The 16,295-nt window shown below is 38.8% G+C and overlaps 1 protein-coding gene and 1 pseudogene across 1 annotated transcript in view; one reads left to right on the top strand and one right to left on the bottom strand.

Moving 5' to 3' along the window:
- The window catches only part of MAP3K2 (mitogen-activated protein kinase kinase kinase 2), a 94,117-nt gene that overhangs the window by 35,030 nt on the left and 42,792 nt on the right, over window positions 1-16,295 (bottom strand). Inside the window, exons 2-4 of the mRNA XM_069576887.1 lie at window positions 7,510-7,578; window positions 744-862; window positions 76-116 (exon numbers count right to left, since the gene is read on the bottom strand). Coding sequence (XP_069432988.1) covers window positions 76-116; window positions 744-862; window positions 7,510-7,516 — 167 coding nt within the window. The 5' untranslated portion in view covers window positions 7,517-7,578. The remainder of the gene's footprint in view (window positions 1-75; window positions 117-743; window positions 863-7,509; window positions 7,579-16,295) is intronic.
- LOC138433749 (tRNA-splicing endonuclease subunit Sen15 pseudogene) lies at window positions 5,549-6,906 on the top strand (annotated as a pseudogene).

Genomic DNA, 16,295 nt, shown 5'->3' with positions numbered 1-16,295 from the left:
AGAACCTCTAATATCTTAAGTAGGCAATGCATTTGATTAAATCAATGAACTGACATATAATGCTCCCTTTCTTACCTTTTTTCTCCTCTGTGTTCAAATTTGACTCGAACATCATTCTGGAATGAAATGATAAGTCATAACAGAGATCAGATAAAATTCCCAGAATTTCTAAATCACTTTTCTTTTTAGTCATTCATTTAAGATAGAGCAGAGGGGGAAGGAGATTTCAATCAGCGTCAACTCCAACCAACCGACAGCTTCTACCCAAGAGCTGAGTTGAGAGAATTAGGTTGCTTAATCTGGGCTCAACAGGAAAGAACACCAAGATCTATCAGTGATGGGATCCCCAGCATGTGACATTTACTAACTCTGTTAGAGAGCAATACAGAAAACCACATTTCCACTTTCTATGTTAGATGTTCCAGATGAACCTCAAGTATAAGAATAAGATTGTCTTCACCTGTAAATACAGAGAATAGCCAATTGTTTAAATGAAAGCCACTTGCACGTGTCACATGCCTTAGGAATTGGATGAGATATCTACTCTAGAGGGAAGCTACCGCAAATGAAACTATCCTTTAAAAGAACTGACACCCTTACAGAAAAATGTATGACAACAAAATACTTGATTCAAAAGTATGAAAGCGAATCACTTCAAACAAATCCTCTATACAATTAGGATACCCAAAGAAAATAATTCACAGAACAGTATATGTTTATTAATATATTACTGAGACAAATACCTGCTTTTTTGGTGATGAGGATTTTGTTTTTCTGGTTTCCTGTAAGGATAATGCTGGTCGACTGGCCTTATGAAGAACAGCCAAATCTTGCATGATTGAGTTCAAAGCTTGCTGATCATCTAGGTATTTTTAAAATAAAACACACACAGAACTGTGATTTCAATATGCATTTATCATAGACATCAATATAAAATTTATAATAAAACTTAATGCATCTAGAACACATTCAAGGCCTGCATTTGTTATTTTGGTGAAAGAAACGCTTAGCTATTTAAAAACTGAACATAAGTAACTTAAAACTGCACTATATCAAGCACCTGCCTCACACTAGGTGTTCACACAAGACATTTATAAGGCAAGTACAGTCGTTCTGACTCTTCTCCTGATGTAACATTCTAGGATATGGGTCAAAACAACCCTGTTATAACAAATTCTTTTCTATGACTCCTAAACAAAACATCAATAAGACATCTAAAATCTTAATTAAAACAAGTGGGGAAAAAATAAACACCTTTCTCAAAATACTGTCATAATTTAGCATTTATGTTTAAAATACAGAATTCCTCCCAGAGTTTTTCTCTTTCATCAGTACCTCAAGTCAGGAACAAAGAAAAGCTGTATCTGTAGATAAAGGCCTACTGATATTTGGATGTGGTTTTTTTTTAATACCTTCACCATAAGGTTCAACAAGACTACATTAACAGACTAATGACCTCAACCACTAACAACTTAAAAGGTATCAATGCAAGAAAAATTACTGAATCCGTAAAACTGAAACGATCATGAACCATGAACTTTTAATCTTTTCCAAATATATCAAAGATTTCTTTCTAAGACTATATAAGCATGAGCATCCTAGTAATGATAATTATATGACCTCTGGACAATTTTATTGATTTTTCACTAGTAAAAAAATTCTACTAATGATAATCAACAGTTGGTAAATAAAGGAACTATGGGACTTTACAGCTTACATTTTACAATGTAACCATTTTGGTAACAACAATTTATGTTCCAGAGCAGTAGTAATTAAAACATGCTTTACCCTGTAAAGGGAGATCATTAAAAAGGATCTGGCAAGTCAATGGCTTTATCAGTCTTTCAAACACACAAACAGCTTATTTCTCTAACATTTAATTTTTTTACAACACTCAATATATTCTGTTCTATAGTGAAACTACTTGCATATTAAAATTAAAATCATGGCTCCAAAGGTTTTGTTAACAAATTCCAGGTCCAGAGAAAATTTTAATCCTTCAAAAAGTATTGTTTGTGAAATAAAATTTCTATATAATATTAGCTTAGCCAAACAGTAACTGAGCCAAATGGGTCTAATGTAACTACAACATGTGTGCTGTATGTGGGTCCAAGCCAGACTATGTCACTTATTGATAAAATATAAATCCTTCCTTAGAAAAAGAATAATCTGAAAATACTATGAATTGGAAAGAAATTATCTGATATAACTTTCTTATGAAAAGAAAGACCCGCAATTCTACACTGGGGAGAGGAAAACTTTTAATACTTACACGTATCTATGTCCTAATTACTTTCGCCTTTAAGCATGTGAATTTAGGCATTTTCACAATATTTCATGTTCAACATTACATGTTTAATATTATAACAGCAAAATAAATTCTTGGGAAGGCTTTGGCTTAAATCTCTTATCATGTTTACATATATTAACTCAGTATATGTAACATATACTCAGTATATATATATATTACATACACTGAGTTTAAAGAAATGAATACCATTTTCCATAGTACATGTAAAAAAGTAGACAGAGTCACTGAATAAAAGTAACTTCTCAGGGAGATGACATACAACTGAAGGGTTACTTAACCGAGCTCCTCCTTTTTTCTGGTTTGAAGGAGAATCAGATGCTATATAAATACCCAACGGGAAACTTGCTTTTGATAAGATGTAAGCTAACAAATGCCCAAAGGATCAAGCCAAGTGTTGACCATACACTACAAGCACTGTTCTAACCATTCTTAGACCATTTTACTCTATTAAGAATCTCTACGGTGGTGACAGGTACCAGGAAGATTGGACAGGTTATAACCGTCACAGGATCATGAGTTGATCTATCTGGCAGAGAGGCTGCTCAGAGGACCCCGCAGTCTGACCAGGAGCCACACAAAAGCAGCAGTGGATTTCCGACACACATTAAGAGGACATTTGGTTGTTGAGCACAAACCCAGAAAATGTTTGGGCGGTAATAATTCCAAATAAAAGACTTATCAGAAATGCTTAACTTATTACCTTTTATGGTTAATTCATTACACATAAGAAACTATTTACAAGAGAAAATCTTCAATTAAAATTCAAGTATCTGTGATGCATCCTTTTAGCTATTCATAGTTTCGTGAGACAACCTCTGTAAATGTTTTTAAGCCATGACTGTTCTTTGCACACTATGGTGGCAGCAACAAAAACGAAAAGCTGGTATGAATTCAGTAAAAGTTCCAATTCACAGCTGGAGGTGAGGTGACTGAAGCGGAGCCCCGGGACCGCCTGCGGCGCTGCGCTCCTGGCTACAGGCGGAGGAGATATTTAAAAAGCAGGAAGCTGGGGGCTGTGCCTGCACATCTGCCACAACAGACACACTCAAAGTGTGCTGGCCTCCAGGAAAGCACGTGGACAGATTTAAGCTCTCTGGCGCCACTGTCATCGATATACATGTAAAAGTGAATAATGGCTCTGTTAAGCAAGGGAGAGGAACACTGTGACAAAGACAAACATCGGCAAATACAGGTCAGATTTAAGATATCTGTATAAGATACTGGTCTAAGTTTAAAACCTGAGCTTCCAAACACGGTCTATTTTTCCCCATTAGGATGGGATGGGCCATTTGCTCCACTTCTTTCTAGTTTTTCCCTGTCCAATCCCTGCCTCACATTGGAACCCTCAACTCCAAGGAGAAAAGAGGGGGGAAAAAAGAAAGTACAGAAGAAAACAAAAAGATATATAAACTTATCCCCCACAATCCATTCCCATACTTTGGCCTTCCTTTCCATTAACCACAGAAAACTCACAAGAGTTGTAAAGCATATCCTCCTTGAACACCAATGATTTACTCCTCTATTCTGTTATAAAGTTTCATGATTCATTATTTTTATGCAGCTATTTTCCTTAGTCTATCTATATCACTCTCACATCCATACATGACCACTGGAAAAACCATAGCCTTGACTAGACGGACCTTAGTCGGCAAAGTAATGTCTCTGCTTTTGAATATACTATCTAGGCTGGTCATAACTTTTCTTCCAAGGAGTAAGCTTCTCTTAATTTCATGGCTGCAATCACCAGCTGCAGTGATTTTGGAGCCCAAAAAAATAAAGTCTGACACTGTTTCCACTGTTTCCCCATCTATTTCCCATGAAGTGATGGGACCACATGCCATGATCTTCGTTTTCTGAATGTTGAGCTTTAAGCCAACTTTTCGCTCTCCTCTTTCACTTTCATCAGGAGGCTTTTTAGCTCCTCTTCACTTTCTGCCATAAGGGTGGTGTCATCTGCATCTGAGGTTATTGATATTTCTCCCAGCAATCTTGATTCCAGCTTGTGTTTCTTCCAGCCCAGTGTTTCTCATGATGTACTCTGCATATAAGTTAAATAAGCAGGGTGGCAATATACAGCCTTGACATACTCCTTTCCCTATTTTGAACCAGTCTGTTGTTTCATGTCCAGTTCTAACTGTTGCTTCCTGACCTGCATATAGATTTCTCAAGAGGCAGGTCAGGTGGTCTGGTATTCCCATCTCTTGAAGAATTTTCTACAGTTTCTTGTGATCCACACAGTCAAAGGCTTTGGCATAGTCAATAAAGCAGAAGTAGACATTTTTCTGGAACTCTCTTGCTTTTTCCGTGATCCAGCGGATGTTGGCAATTTGATCTCTGGTTCCTCTGCCTTTTCTAAAACCAGCTTGAACATCAGGGAGTTCACAGTTCATGTATTGCTGAAGCCTGGTTTGGAGAATTTTGAGCATTACTTTACTAGCGTGTGAGATGAGTGCAATTGTGCGGTAGTTTGAGCATTCTTTGGCATTGCCTTTCTTTGGGATTGGAATGAAAATTGACCTTTTCCAGTCCTGTGGCCACTGCTGAGTTTTCCAAATTTGCTGGCATATTGAGTGCAGCACTTTCACAGCATCATCTTTCAGGATTTGAAACAGCTCAACTGGAATTTCATCACCTCCACTAGCTTTGTTCGTAGTGATGCTTCCTAAGGCCCACTTGACTTCACATTCCAAGATGTCTGGCTCTAGATTAGTGATCATATCATTGTGATTATCTGGATCATGAAGATCTTCTGTGAAGAAAGCTGAGCGCCGAAGAATTGATGCTTTTGAACTATGGTCTTGGAGAAGACTCTTTAGAGTCCCTTGGACTGCAAGGAGATCCAACCAGTCCATTCTGAAGGAGATCAACCCTGGGATTTCTTTGGAAGGAATGATGCTAAAGCTGAAGCTCCAGTACTTCAGCCACCTCATGCGAAGAGTTGACTCACTGGAAAAGACTCTGATGCTGGGAGGGATTGGGGGCAGGAGGAGAAGGGGATGACCGAGGATGAGGTGGCTGGATGGCATCACGGACTTGATGGACGTGAGTCTGAGTGAACTCCGGGAGACGGTGATGGACAGGGAGGCCTGGCGTGCTGCAATTCATGGGGTCGCAAAGAGTCGGACACGACTGAGCGACTGAACTGATCTATATTACTACACTGTTGAATAATTATATAACAATTCATTCCTCAGCATTTACTCAATCTTTAAAAGTCAGGTTTCGGCACGGCCGGGCATGGAGGAGCGCGGCGAGTCCCAGCCGACCGCGGGCTGAGGCGATGAGCGCCCGGGCGACGATCGCGGCGGCAGCGGCGCCCACCCGTGGGCCCCCGAGGACGCCTGGATGGGCACGCACCCTAAGTATTTAGAAATGATGGAATTAGATATAGGAGATGCCACCCAAGTTTATATAGCGTTCTTGGTTTACCTGGACCTCATGGAGAGTAAAAGCTGGCATGAAGTAAACTGTGTGGGACTACCAGATCTCCAGCTCATCTGCCTTCTTGGTACTGAGATAGAAGGAGAAGGGTTACAGACTGTGGTACCTACACCCATCAGTGCTTCCCTCAGCCATAACAGGATAAGGGAAATCTTGAAGGCATCGCGAAAATTGCAAGGTGATCCTGACTTGCCCATGTCGTTTACTTTGGCTATAGTGGAGTCTGACTCTACAATAGTCTACTACAAACTCACTGACGGATTTATGCTGCCGGATCCTCAGAATATTTCGCTTAGAAGATGACACCTATCCTTCCCGATTAAGAATCCTTATCCTGGATTAAGAACCATCAGCCTGGTTCATCTTTTATCTCAGAGATAGTCAGGGCTGACTTAGCTGGTCCCATTCCAGAAGTTTTCTTTTTTGAAGAATAAAACTTTCCCATATAGAATTTATTTTGTTAAAAAAAAAAATAGTAAGATAGTTGCTCTAGAACTTTCTCACCTGGAGACAGTTTGATTATAGTCATATACAAGTTTATGCCTATGGTATGTTCAGAAGGATAGGACATTCTTGAGACCACCATCTCTTTCCCTTACTGAACTCTCTCTGTGCCTTTTGGTCACTACAGCTAGTCTGCAGAAATGGAGAATTTACTTTAGTTTTCATGGTACAATTAATGTTACTTCCTTCTTTGGTTAACTTTAAATCAAAATTAAAAATATGCTCACCCAGAGTATAAAATTGCATATCTAGATTAATAGGGACCAGAGAAGTGTTAACCTACAAGAGCACTGGGCCTTTTTTTTTCCCTATTCTTACTACTACCACCATACTGTATCATAGCTAGACTATTGTAGGAGAGATATTAATGGTAGCGGACAGTGTGAACCTTAAAAACATCTTTCTTCAGTAGACCTAGTTTTTCTACTTTTTCTTAATTAATTGTTGCAAAGAAACGTATTTTAAAAGTTAAAGCAAGAGTCAGAAAAGTTTTTCTGGAAAGTGCCAGAAAGGAAATATTTTAGGTTTTTCAGGCCATATAGATTTTCTCACAACTTCTCAGCTATGCTGTTTGTAGAATAAAAATAATTGTAGACAGTATGTAAATGAATGGATATGCCTGTATTCCAATAAAACTTTATTTACAAACACATGGCCATAGTTTGCCAACACCTGGTCTGGGGAAACAGTCAATAAACATACAAAGGTAATGAATTGTGTGTTATGTACCCATTAAAAATTAGAAATGAGTATACTGTAAAACATGAGAAAATGCTTAGTAAAAAGAAAAAAGCAAGATACAAAAGTGTATGAATGGGTATGATTATGGCTGTAAATAACACACCAAGTGTATAATAAAAAAGAGGACAAAATAAAAAAAAAAAATAAATAAAAGTCAGGTTTCTTTACCAAGAATTTTATCTGGCATCAGTCTCTAAGAAAATCCCAATCCAAAAAAAATAAGTAAATAAACGAAAGAGAGAGGGGAAAAAAAAAATAAAATCACAATCCATCTTAACAGTTTCTTTTGAATGTCCACCTCACGTCCTGCACAAACTGGTTATCCCAAAACTGTAAAAGTCAACACAGTAAGTGCTTTAATCAAAACTGTTAAGTAAATAAATGTAAAACATTATATAAACGTACTAAATCATAAGACTTCTTCCCAAGAAGCTTATCACACACACACAGAAAGCCCTCACCCCATATTATCCTTTAATTATAGATAAGAAATGCTTTTAGTTGGAACTCACCCATCATGGCAATCAGCTTGACTACGTGGAAATTAGGGAAATAGTTCTCCCATCAGCATTCTCTGTGGCCTAAGGAGGTAAAAAATGAACATGGTAATAGTAAGAAGAAAGAGAAGAGGGAGCCATAAAAAGAAAAAAATCAGTATAAGTAACACTAATGAGAATGCACAATATTCATATTTTACACATTTTTATGGGGAAAGTGCCTTACTTTCCCCAGATATTCAATTATTGAGAATGAACTAAAAATCATTATTACTTTATATTAAATTTATTTCAGTATTGTTCAGATTTCTGTCCATCTAAACTAAAGCAAAACAAAATGGAACAATTTTTGACAGTTAAAAAGCTTAAGAGATAATTGAATAAACTCAAGCTCCCACAAGGCAGGGGCACATAAAGATGCATGGAAAACGTCATGTTTACAAAAAGGAGGACATCAACAAAGTAGTAAAAATTCTCTCCTCCATCTAAGAAAAAATTATCAGAATCAACACAAAGGAATTAATCAAAAATTTGCAGCCATCTGGGAAGCATTCTGTAGTCTCAATAAAAACAGAAAGCCTTGTGGTGTTTTGACCTTCCCTATTCTTATCTTTTCCACCCTTTACTCCCAGCTCTAAATTAGCAATTTAAACCAACAAGCCCAGAGATTTCCCTGACAGTCCAGTGGTTAAGACTCTGTACTTGCAATGCAGGAGTGCAGGTTTGAGCCCTGGTCAGGGAACTAAGGAGATTCCTAGGTGGCACAGTGGTAAAGAATCCACTTGCCAAAGCAGGAAACATCAAGAGATGCAAGTTTGATCGCTGCACTGGGAAGATCCCTTGGAAGAGGAAATGGCAACCCACTCCAGTATTCTTATCTGGAAAATGCTATGAACAGAGAAGCCTAGCAGGCCTCAGTCCGTAGGGTCACAAAGAGTCAGATATAACTGAGCGCATACATACAACTGGGAACTAAGCCTCCACATGCTAGAATGTGGCCAAAGAACAAAAAAACCCAACAGACACAAAGTCCCCATGAAAATGAGCAGCCTGGCAGCCCCTGGAGAAGGCAGAATGGATTCCCCCAAAACTATCATAGTTGACCTCTCTAATGGTTTGCTGACAGACCCCATTAGAAAGGCTGCCTTTATTTAACCTGACTTAAAGCTTTTCCAACGCGAAGAGCTTGAAGTCTTTACCGAAAATCAATCGAGGACAACTGTTACATATCTCAACTGTCAGAGGTTGGGGATAAAATATTTGGGGGAGGCAATACATTAAGAAAAAAATTTTCTAGAAAAGCTGAGGAATGAGATGTCGGTAGGGAACTCTGAAAATCTCCAACAAATTCCTAGAAATCTAGAAGTTATGCAAACTCCCAAGTCTGTTGCACAGTCAAGAAAGGCCTAAAAAAACCTTCAGCTTTCACCTCTGGCTAACTTTGAGGCTTTGTGCAACATTAAGTCCAAGGTAACAGAAACCCAAGTAAGATGGTAGGTGTTGCAAGAGGGCATCAGAGGGCAGACACACTGAAACCATACTCGCAGAAAATTAGTCAATCGAATCACACTAGGACCACAGCCTTGCCTAATTCAATGAAACCCCCATGGGGCCACCCAAGACGGGCGGGTCATGGTGGAGAGGTCTGACAGAATGTGGTCCACTGGAGAAGGGAATGGCAAACCACTTCAGTATTCTTGCCTTGAGAACCCCAGGAACAGTATGAAAAGGCAAAATGATAGAATACTGAAAGAGGAACTCCCCAGGTCGGTAGGTGCCCAATATGCTAGTGGAGATCAGTGGAGAAATAACTCCAGATGGATGGAGCCAAAGCAAAAACAATACCCAGCTGTGGACGTGACTGGTGACAGAAGCAAGGTCCGAGGCTGGAAAGAGCAATATTGTATAGGAACCTGGAATGTCAGCTCCATGAATCAAGGTAAACTGGAAGTGGTCAAACAGGAGATGGCAAGAGTGAACTTCGACAATCTAGGAATCAGCGGACTAAAATGGACTGGAATGGGTGAATTTAACTCAGATGACCATTATATCAACTACTGCGGGCAGGAATCCCTCAGAAGAAATGGAGTAGCCATCACGGTCAATAAAAGAGTCCGAAATGCAGTACTTGGATGCAATCTCAAAAATGACAGAATGATCTCTGTTCATCTCCAAGGCAAACCATTCAATATCAGTTATTTAACCCTATGCCCCAACCAGTAACGCTGAAGAAACTGAAGTTGAACGGCTCTGTGAAGACCTAGAAGACCTTTTAGAACTAACACCCAAAAAAGATGTCCTTTTCATTATAGGGGACTGGAATGCAAAAGTAGGAAGTCAAGAAACACCTGGAGTAACAGGCAGATTTGGCCTGGAATACGGAATGAAGCAGGGCAAAGACTAATAGAGTTTGGCCAAGAAAATGCACTGGTCATAGCAAACACCCTCTTCCAACAACACAAGAGAAGACTCTACACATGGACATCACCAGATGGTCAACACCGAAATCAGATTGAATACATTCTTTGCAGCCGAAGATTGAGAAGCTCTATACAGTCAACAAAAACAAGACCAGGAGCTGACTGTGGCTCAGATCATGAACTCCTTATTGCCAAATTCCGACTAAAATTGAAGAAAGTAGGGAAAACCACTCGACTGTTCAAGTATGACCGAAATCAAATCCCTTATGATTATGCAGTGAAAGTGGGAAATAGATTTAAGGTCCTAGATCTGATAGAGTGCCTGATGAACTATGGAATGAGGTTCATGACACTGTACAGGAAACGGGGATCAAGACCATCCCCATGGAAAAGAAATGCAAAAAAGCAAAATGGCTGTCTGGGGAGGCCTTACAAATAGCTGTGAAAAGAAAAGAAGCAAAAAGCAAAGGAGAAAAGGAAAGATATAAGCATCTGAATGTAGAGCTCCAAAGAATAGCAAGAAGAGATAAGAAAGCCTTCTTCAGCGATCAATGCAAAGAAATAGAGGAAAACAACAAAATGGGAAAGACTAGAGATCTCTTCAAGAAAATTAGAGATACCAAGGGAACATTTCATGCAAAGATGGGCTCGATAAAGGACAGAAATGGTCTGGACCTAACAGAAGCAGAAGATATTAAGAAGAGGTGGCAGGAATACACAGAAGAACTATACAAAAAAGATCATGATCCAGATAATCACAATGGTGTGATCACTCACCTAGAGCCAGACATCCTGGAATGTGAAGTCAAGTGGGCCTTAGAAAGCATCACTACGAACAAAGCTAGTGGAGATGATGGAATTCCTATTGAGCTATTTCAAATCCTGAAAGATGATGCTGTGAAAGTGCTGCACTCAATATGCCAGCAAATTTGGAAAACTCAGCAGTGGCCGCAGGACTGGAAAAGGTCAGTTTTCATTCCAATCCCAAAGAAAGCCAATGCCAAAGAATGCTCAAACTACTGCAAAGTTGCACTCATCTCACATGCTAGTAAAGTAATGCTCAAAATTCTCCAAACCAGGCTTCAGCAATACATGAACCATGAACTCCCTGATGTTCAAGCCGGTTTTCAGAAAGGCACAGGAACCAGAAATCAAATTGCCAACATCCGCTGGATCATTAAAAAAGCAAGAGAGTTCCAAAAAAAAAATCTATTTCTGCTTTATTGACTATACCAAAGCCTTGGACTGTGTGGATCACAAGAAACTGTAGAAAATTCTTCAAGAGATGGGAATACCAGACCACCTGACCTGCCTCTTGAGAAACCCGTAGGCAGGTCAGGAAGCAACAGTTAGAACTGGACATGGAACAACAGACAGGTTCCAAAGAGGAAAAGGAGTACGTCTAGGCTGTATATTTAACTTCTATGCAGAGTACATCATGAGAAACGCTGGACTGGAAGAAGCACAAGCTGGAATCAAGATTGCTGGGAGAAATATCAATAACCTCAGATATGCAGATGACACCACCCTTATGGCAGAAAGTGAAGAGGAACTAAAAGCCTCTTGATGAAAGTGAAACAGGAGAGCGAAAAAGTTGGCTTAAAGCTCAACATTCAGAAAACGAAGATCATGGCATCTGGTCCCATCACTTCATGGGAAACAGATGGGGAAACAGTGGAAACAGTGTCAGACTTTATTTTGGGGGCTCCAAAATCAGTGCAGATGGTGACTGCAGCCATGAAATTAAAAGACGCTTACTCCTTGGAAGAAAAGTTATGACCAGCCTAGACAGCATATTCAAAAGCAGAGACATTACTTTGCCAACAAAGGTCCATCTAGTCAAAGCTATGGTTCTTCCAGTGGTCATGTATGGATGTGAGAGTTCGACTGTGAAGAAGGCTGAGTGCCGAAGAATAGATGCTTTTGAACTGTGGTGCTGGAGAAGACTCTTTAGAGTCCCTTGGTGATCCATCCAGTCCATTCTGATGGAGATCAGCCCTGGGATTTCTTTGGAAGGAATGATGCTAAAGCTGAAACTCCAGTACTTTGGCCACCTGATGCAAAGAGTTGACTCACTGGAAAAGACTCTGATGCGGGGAGGGATTGGGGGCAGGAGGAGGAGGGGACGATAGAGGATGAGATGGCTGGATGGCATCACTGACTCGATGGACGTGAATCTGAGTGAACTCCAGGAGTTGGTGATGGACAGGGAGGCCTGGCGTGCTGCGATTCATGGGGTCGCAAAGAGTCGGACACGACTGAGCGACTGAACTGAAGTGAAAGATGCGGTAGAACTGTAAATTCCTGAGAGAATGTTAAAGGCCAGCCCCAACATACACACACACACCCACACACACACCCCGAAAGACTGCGAGACTTAAAGGTTCCAAGTATCTAAGGAAATCTGTCTAATCACGAGATGAGAACTAAATTAGGAGCAGTCTTCAGGGACCACATACAACAGAATACAGACTTTAAAAAATGATTTCTGAAACATCATTAAAAAAACAAATTATAACAACAACAACAAAAAATACAGGGGAGGTAGAAGAACCAGATTTCCAGAGGTGATGCATTATAATATTTTAAATGTCCAGTTTTCAAGGAAAAAAAAGACATACAAAGACATTGGTCCATACACAGAGAAAAAACAATCAACAGAAACCAACCCTGAAGAAGCCCAAATGTCAGACTAACTAGACCCGTATCAAAATTCCAGATTCCCTTCAGCATAAACTACATTGCCTGTATAAGCAGTTTAGGCACAGTAAGCCATTCGTGGCAGTTACGCAGGTGGGAACCCTCCTGAAATCCAAATTTTCAGATGCCAGCAATGAGCAGGCATCATAAGCAGTTATTTCAAGGATAAGGAGCCAGGTCTACCTTAACTCTTTTCTACACAAGCAGCAGGAGGAAATTAATAGACAAGTTTAAAGAAACTGCATAAATCAATAATTTTAAGCATGCTGTTCGGTGCATATTATGTAGATATAATTTATATAACGACAATAGCACAAAGGACAGACAAGGGATGGAGTCAGAAGGAAAGTTTTGTATGCCGCTATAATTAAGTGGTATTAACTCAAACTATATTGTTGTAGGTTGAGATGTTGATTTTAATCCCCAGGTCAACTACTGAAGTATACATTTATTTAAATGGCAAAAGAAACAAGAAAATTAAAACAGCACACTAGAAAATATCTATTTAACAAAAAGAAGGCACTCATGAAGGAATGAGGAACAAAAAAAGATATAAGACATGCAGAACACACCTGGCAAAACCGGCAGATGTGATCCTCCCTTATGCATAGTGATATACAGAAGCAGAATGAAGAAAGGCAGAAGTGAGCAGACTGGGTCAAAAAACCTGACAACTATATACTGTCTACAACAGACACATTTTAGATTCAAGCACAAAATAGATTAAAAGACTGTAAGAAATATACCAAGCAAACAGTAGCCAAAAGGCTACACTATTAGCATAAAAATGGAATATATCACAAAGTGGTCGTTAATGGCAACGAAGGACACCTATAGTGACAAAGTGGCCAACTTATCAGCAAGATACGTAATGACCAACAGGTATGCATGTAACAACACTCTCAAAATACATGAGAAAAGATATGAAACAGCTAAAATAGGACAGCTGGAGAAACCAATGCTTCATTTTCAATACAGGATAAACAAATAGAAACATCAATGAGAAAATGAAGATTTAGGTAATGCTATAAAATGCTATATAGATAAAATAATGCTATTTAGATAAACAGCATATCTATAGTACACTCAACCCCAAAAGAGCAAAATACACATTTTTCTCAAATGCATGTAGAACATTTTCCAGGACAGATCACATGTTAGGCAATAAAACTTGTCTCAGTAAGTATAAATAGATTTAAGAAATATTCTTGGCATATACCCCCGAGAAAAACATGGTCTGAAAGGAAACATGCATCCCAATGTTCACTGCAGCACTGTGTACAATAGTCAAGACACAGAAGCAACCTAAATGTCCATCAACAGAGGAACGGATAAAGACGACGTGGTTCCTATAGACAATGGAGTATCACTCAGTCATTGAAAACAATGAAATAATGCCATTTGCAGCAATATGGATGGACCCAGAGACTGTCATAATGAGTGAAGTCAGACAGAGAAGGTGCAATATCATGACATCCCTTATATGCAGAATCTAAAAAGAAATGATACAAATGAACTTATTTACAAAATAGAAATAGACTCACAGACTTAGAGAACAAACTTATGGATGCCAGGGGTGAAAAAAATGGGAAAGGAATCATTAGGGAGTTTTGGATCGACATGCACACACTGCTGTATTTAAAATGGGTAACAACCAGGTCCAGATGTGGAGCACAGGGAAATGTGCCCCATGTTGTGTGGCAGCCTGGACGGGAGAGGAGTCTGGGGGAGAATGGTGCATGTACAGGTGAGTCCTTCTGCTGTCCACCTGAAACTGTTCTAACGTGTTTATCAGCTATAGTAGTGAGTGAACGTGTCAGTCACTTAGTCTTGTCCAACTCTTTGTGACCCCAAGGACTGCTGCCCACCAGTCTCCTCTGTTTATGGAATTCTCCAGGCAAGAATACTGCAGTGAGTAGCCATTCCCTTCTCCAAGGGATCTTCCCAACCCAGGGATCAAACCCAGGTCTCCTGCATTGCAGGAATACTCTACTGTCTGAGCCACCAGGGAGGCCCTAATTGGCTATACTTCAATACAAAAGAAAAAGCTTAAAAGACAAAAAATAAGTAAGTGAATGTGCATGAACAACAACACCAACAAAAAACTACTGGTAACCCATGATCATAAATATTTATAAAGTATCTATTAAAACAAAGTGTTAGCAAGACTTTCCTAACTATAGAAATTTATAACTTTGAATATAGAACTTTAGATAACCATATGCATAGAAGGCAAACCATAAAGCCAAACAGATTTTTCCTCCTTTTGGTCAACAGAATAAAAATACAATTGAATAGAAATAAAAGAAAAAAGATATACGATGTATGTTCCCTGACAACAATGAAATGAGAAATTGGTAACAGAAAGAAATCTGGGGGATTTACAAACATGAAAATTAAACACACTCCTAAAGAACCAATGAGACAAAAAAGAAGTAACGTGGAAAATTAGAAAATGCTTTGAATGAATGAAAATTTTAAAACATACTGAAAAGTATTGGATGCATCTAAAGTATAATTTAGAGATAAACTTGTAACTGCTGGGAATTTGCTGGTAGTCCAGTGGTTAGGACTCAACACTCTCAATGTTGAGTTCAATCCCTGATGAGTGAAGCAAGATCCCACAAGCCACACAGCATGCCCCTCCCCAAGAAATCAGAGACAGATTTATAACTGCTAATGATTATATTAAAAAATAAGAAAGATCTCAAATCAGTGACCTAAACTTCTACCTTAAAAGGTGTAAGAGCATGCTAAGTCCAAAGCAAGTAGAAGGAAAGAAACAATAAGGATTAGAAATGGAAACAAATCAGAAAATAAAAGCACAAATTTTTTAAATCAATGAAACAAAAAGTTGGTTACATGAAAAGATCAAAAAAACTGACAAATTTTTAGCACGATTAACCAAGAAAAAAAAGGAGGAGGATTCAAATATCTAAGGAATTAAAGGAGAATTACTACCAACCTTACAGAAACAAAAAGGAAAAGGGAATACTATGAATAATTGTACATCAGTGAATAAGACCACCTGGAAGAAATAAAGTGATTGAATCAGAAATTTTAAAGCTTTTCACAAATAAAAAGTCCTAACCCAGATAGATGGCTCAAACATTTAAGGAAGAATTACCACCATTATTAATATTTTATTACCCAGTATTACTCTGATAATCAAATCAGACAAAGATATTGTAAGAGAAAACTACAGATTGATAACTTTGTGAATATAGAAAAACACTAACAAAACAGTAACAAATCTAATCCAGAACATTTAAAAGAGGGATTCTACGCCAGAAACCTATAGGATATATCCCACAAAAGCAAGGTGGGTTCAGCACACAACATCAATGTAATAAAACACAGATAAAAGAAAGATACAATCGCTTCTCGGCCTTTTGGCTAAGATCAAGTGTAGTAAAAGAAAGATACATAATCACCTCAACAGACAAAAAAAAATGCAAGTGCCAAAATCCAACTGCCTACTCAGAAGACTAGGAAGAGAAAGGAAATTCCTGCAGCTGATCAGGGCAACCATGAAAACTCCACAGCAAAAACTGGGTATGTGCCTACTAAGGTCAAAACAGATTTCAGTCTTGCCACTCTTATTTAATATTGTACTAGAGTCCTAGTCAGAAAATGAGGCAAGAAAATGAAATATTTGATAAGAGGAATTCAGACTCAATA

The sequence above is a fragment of the Ovis canadensis genome, chromosome 2 (assembly GCF_042477335.2).
Source record: "Ovis canadensis isolate MfBH-ARS-UI-01 breed Bighorn chromosome 2, ARS-UI_OviCan_v2, whole genome shotgun sequence".
NCBI lineage: Eukaryota > Metazoa > Chordata > Mammalia > Artiodactyla > Bovidae > Ovis > Ovis canadensis.
The sequence above is the reverse complement of the archived record's forward strand: the minus strand, read 5'-3'. Positions and strand labels throughout refer to the sequence as shown.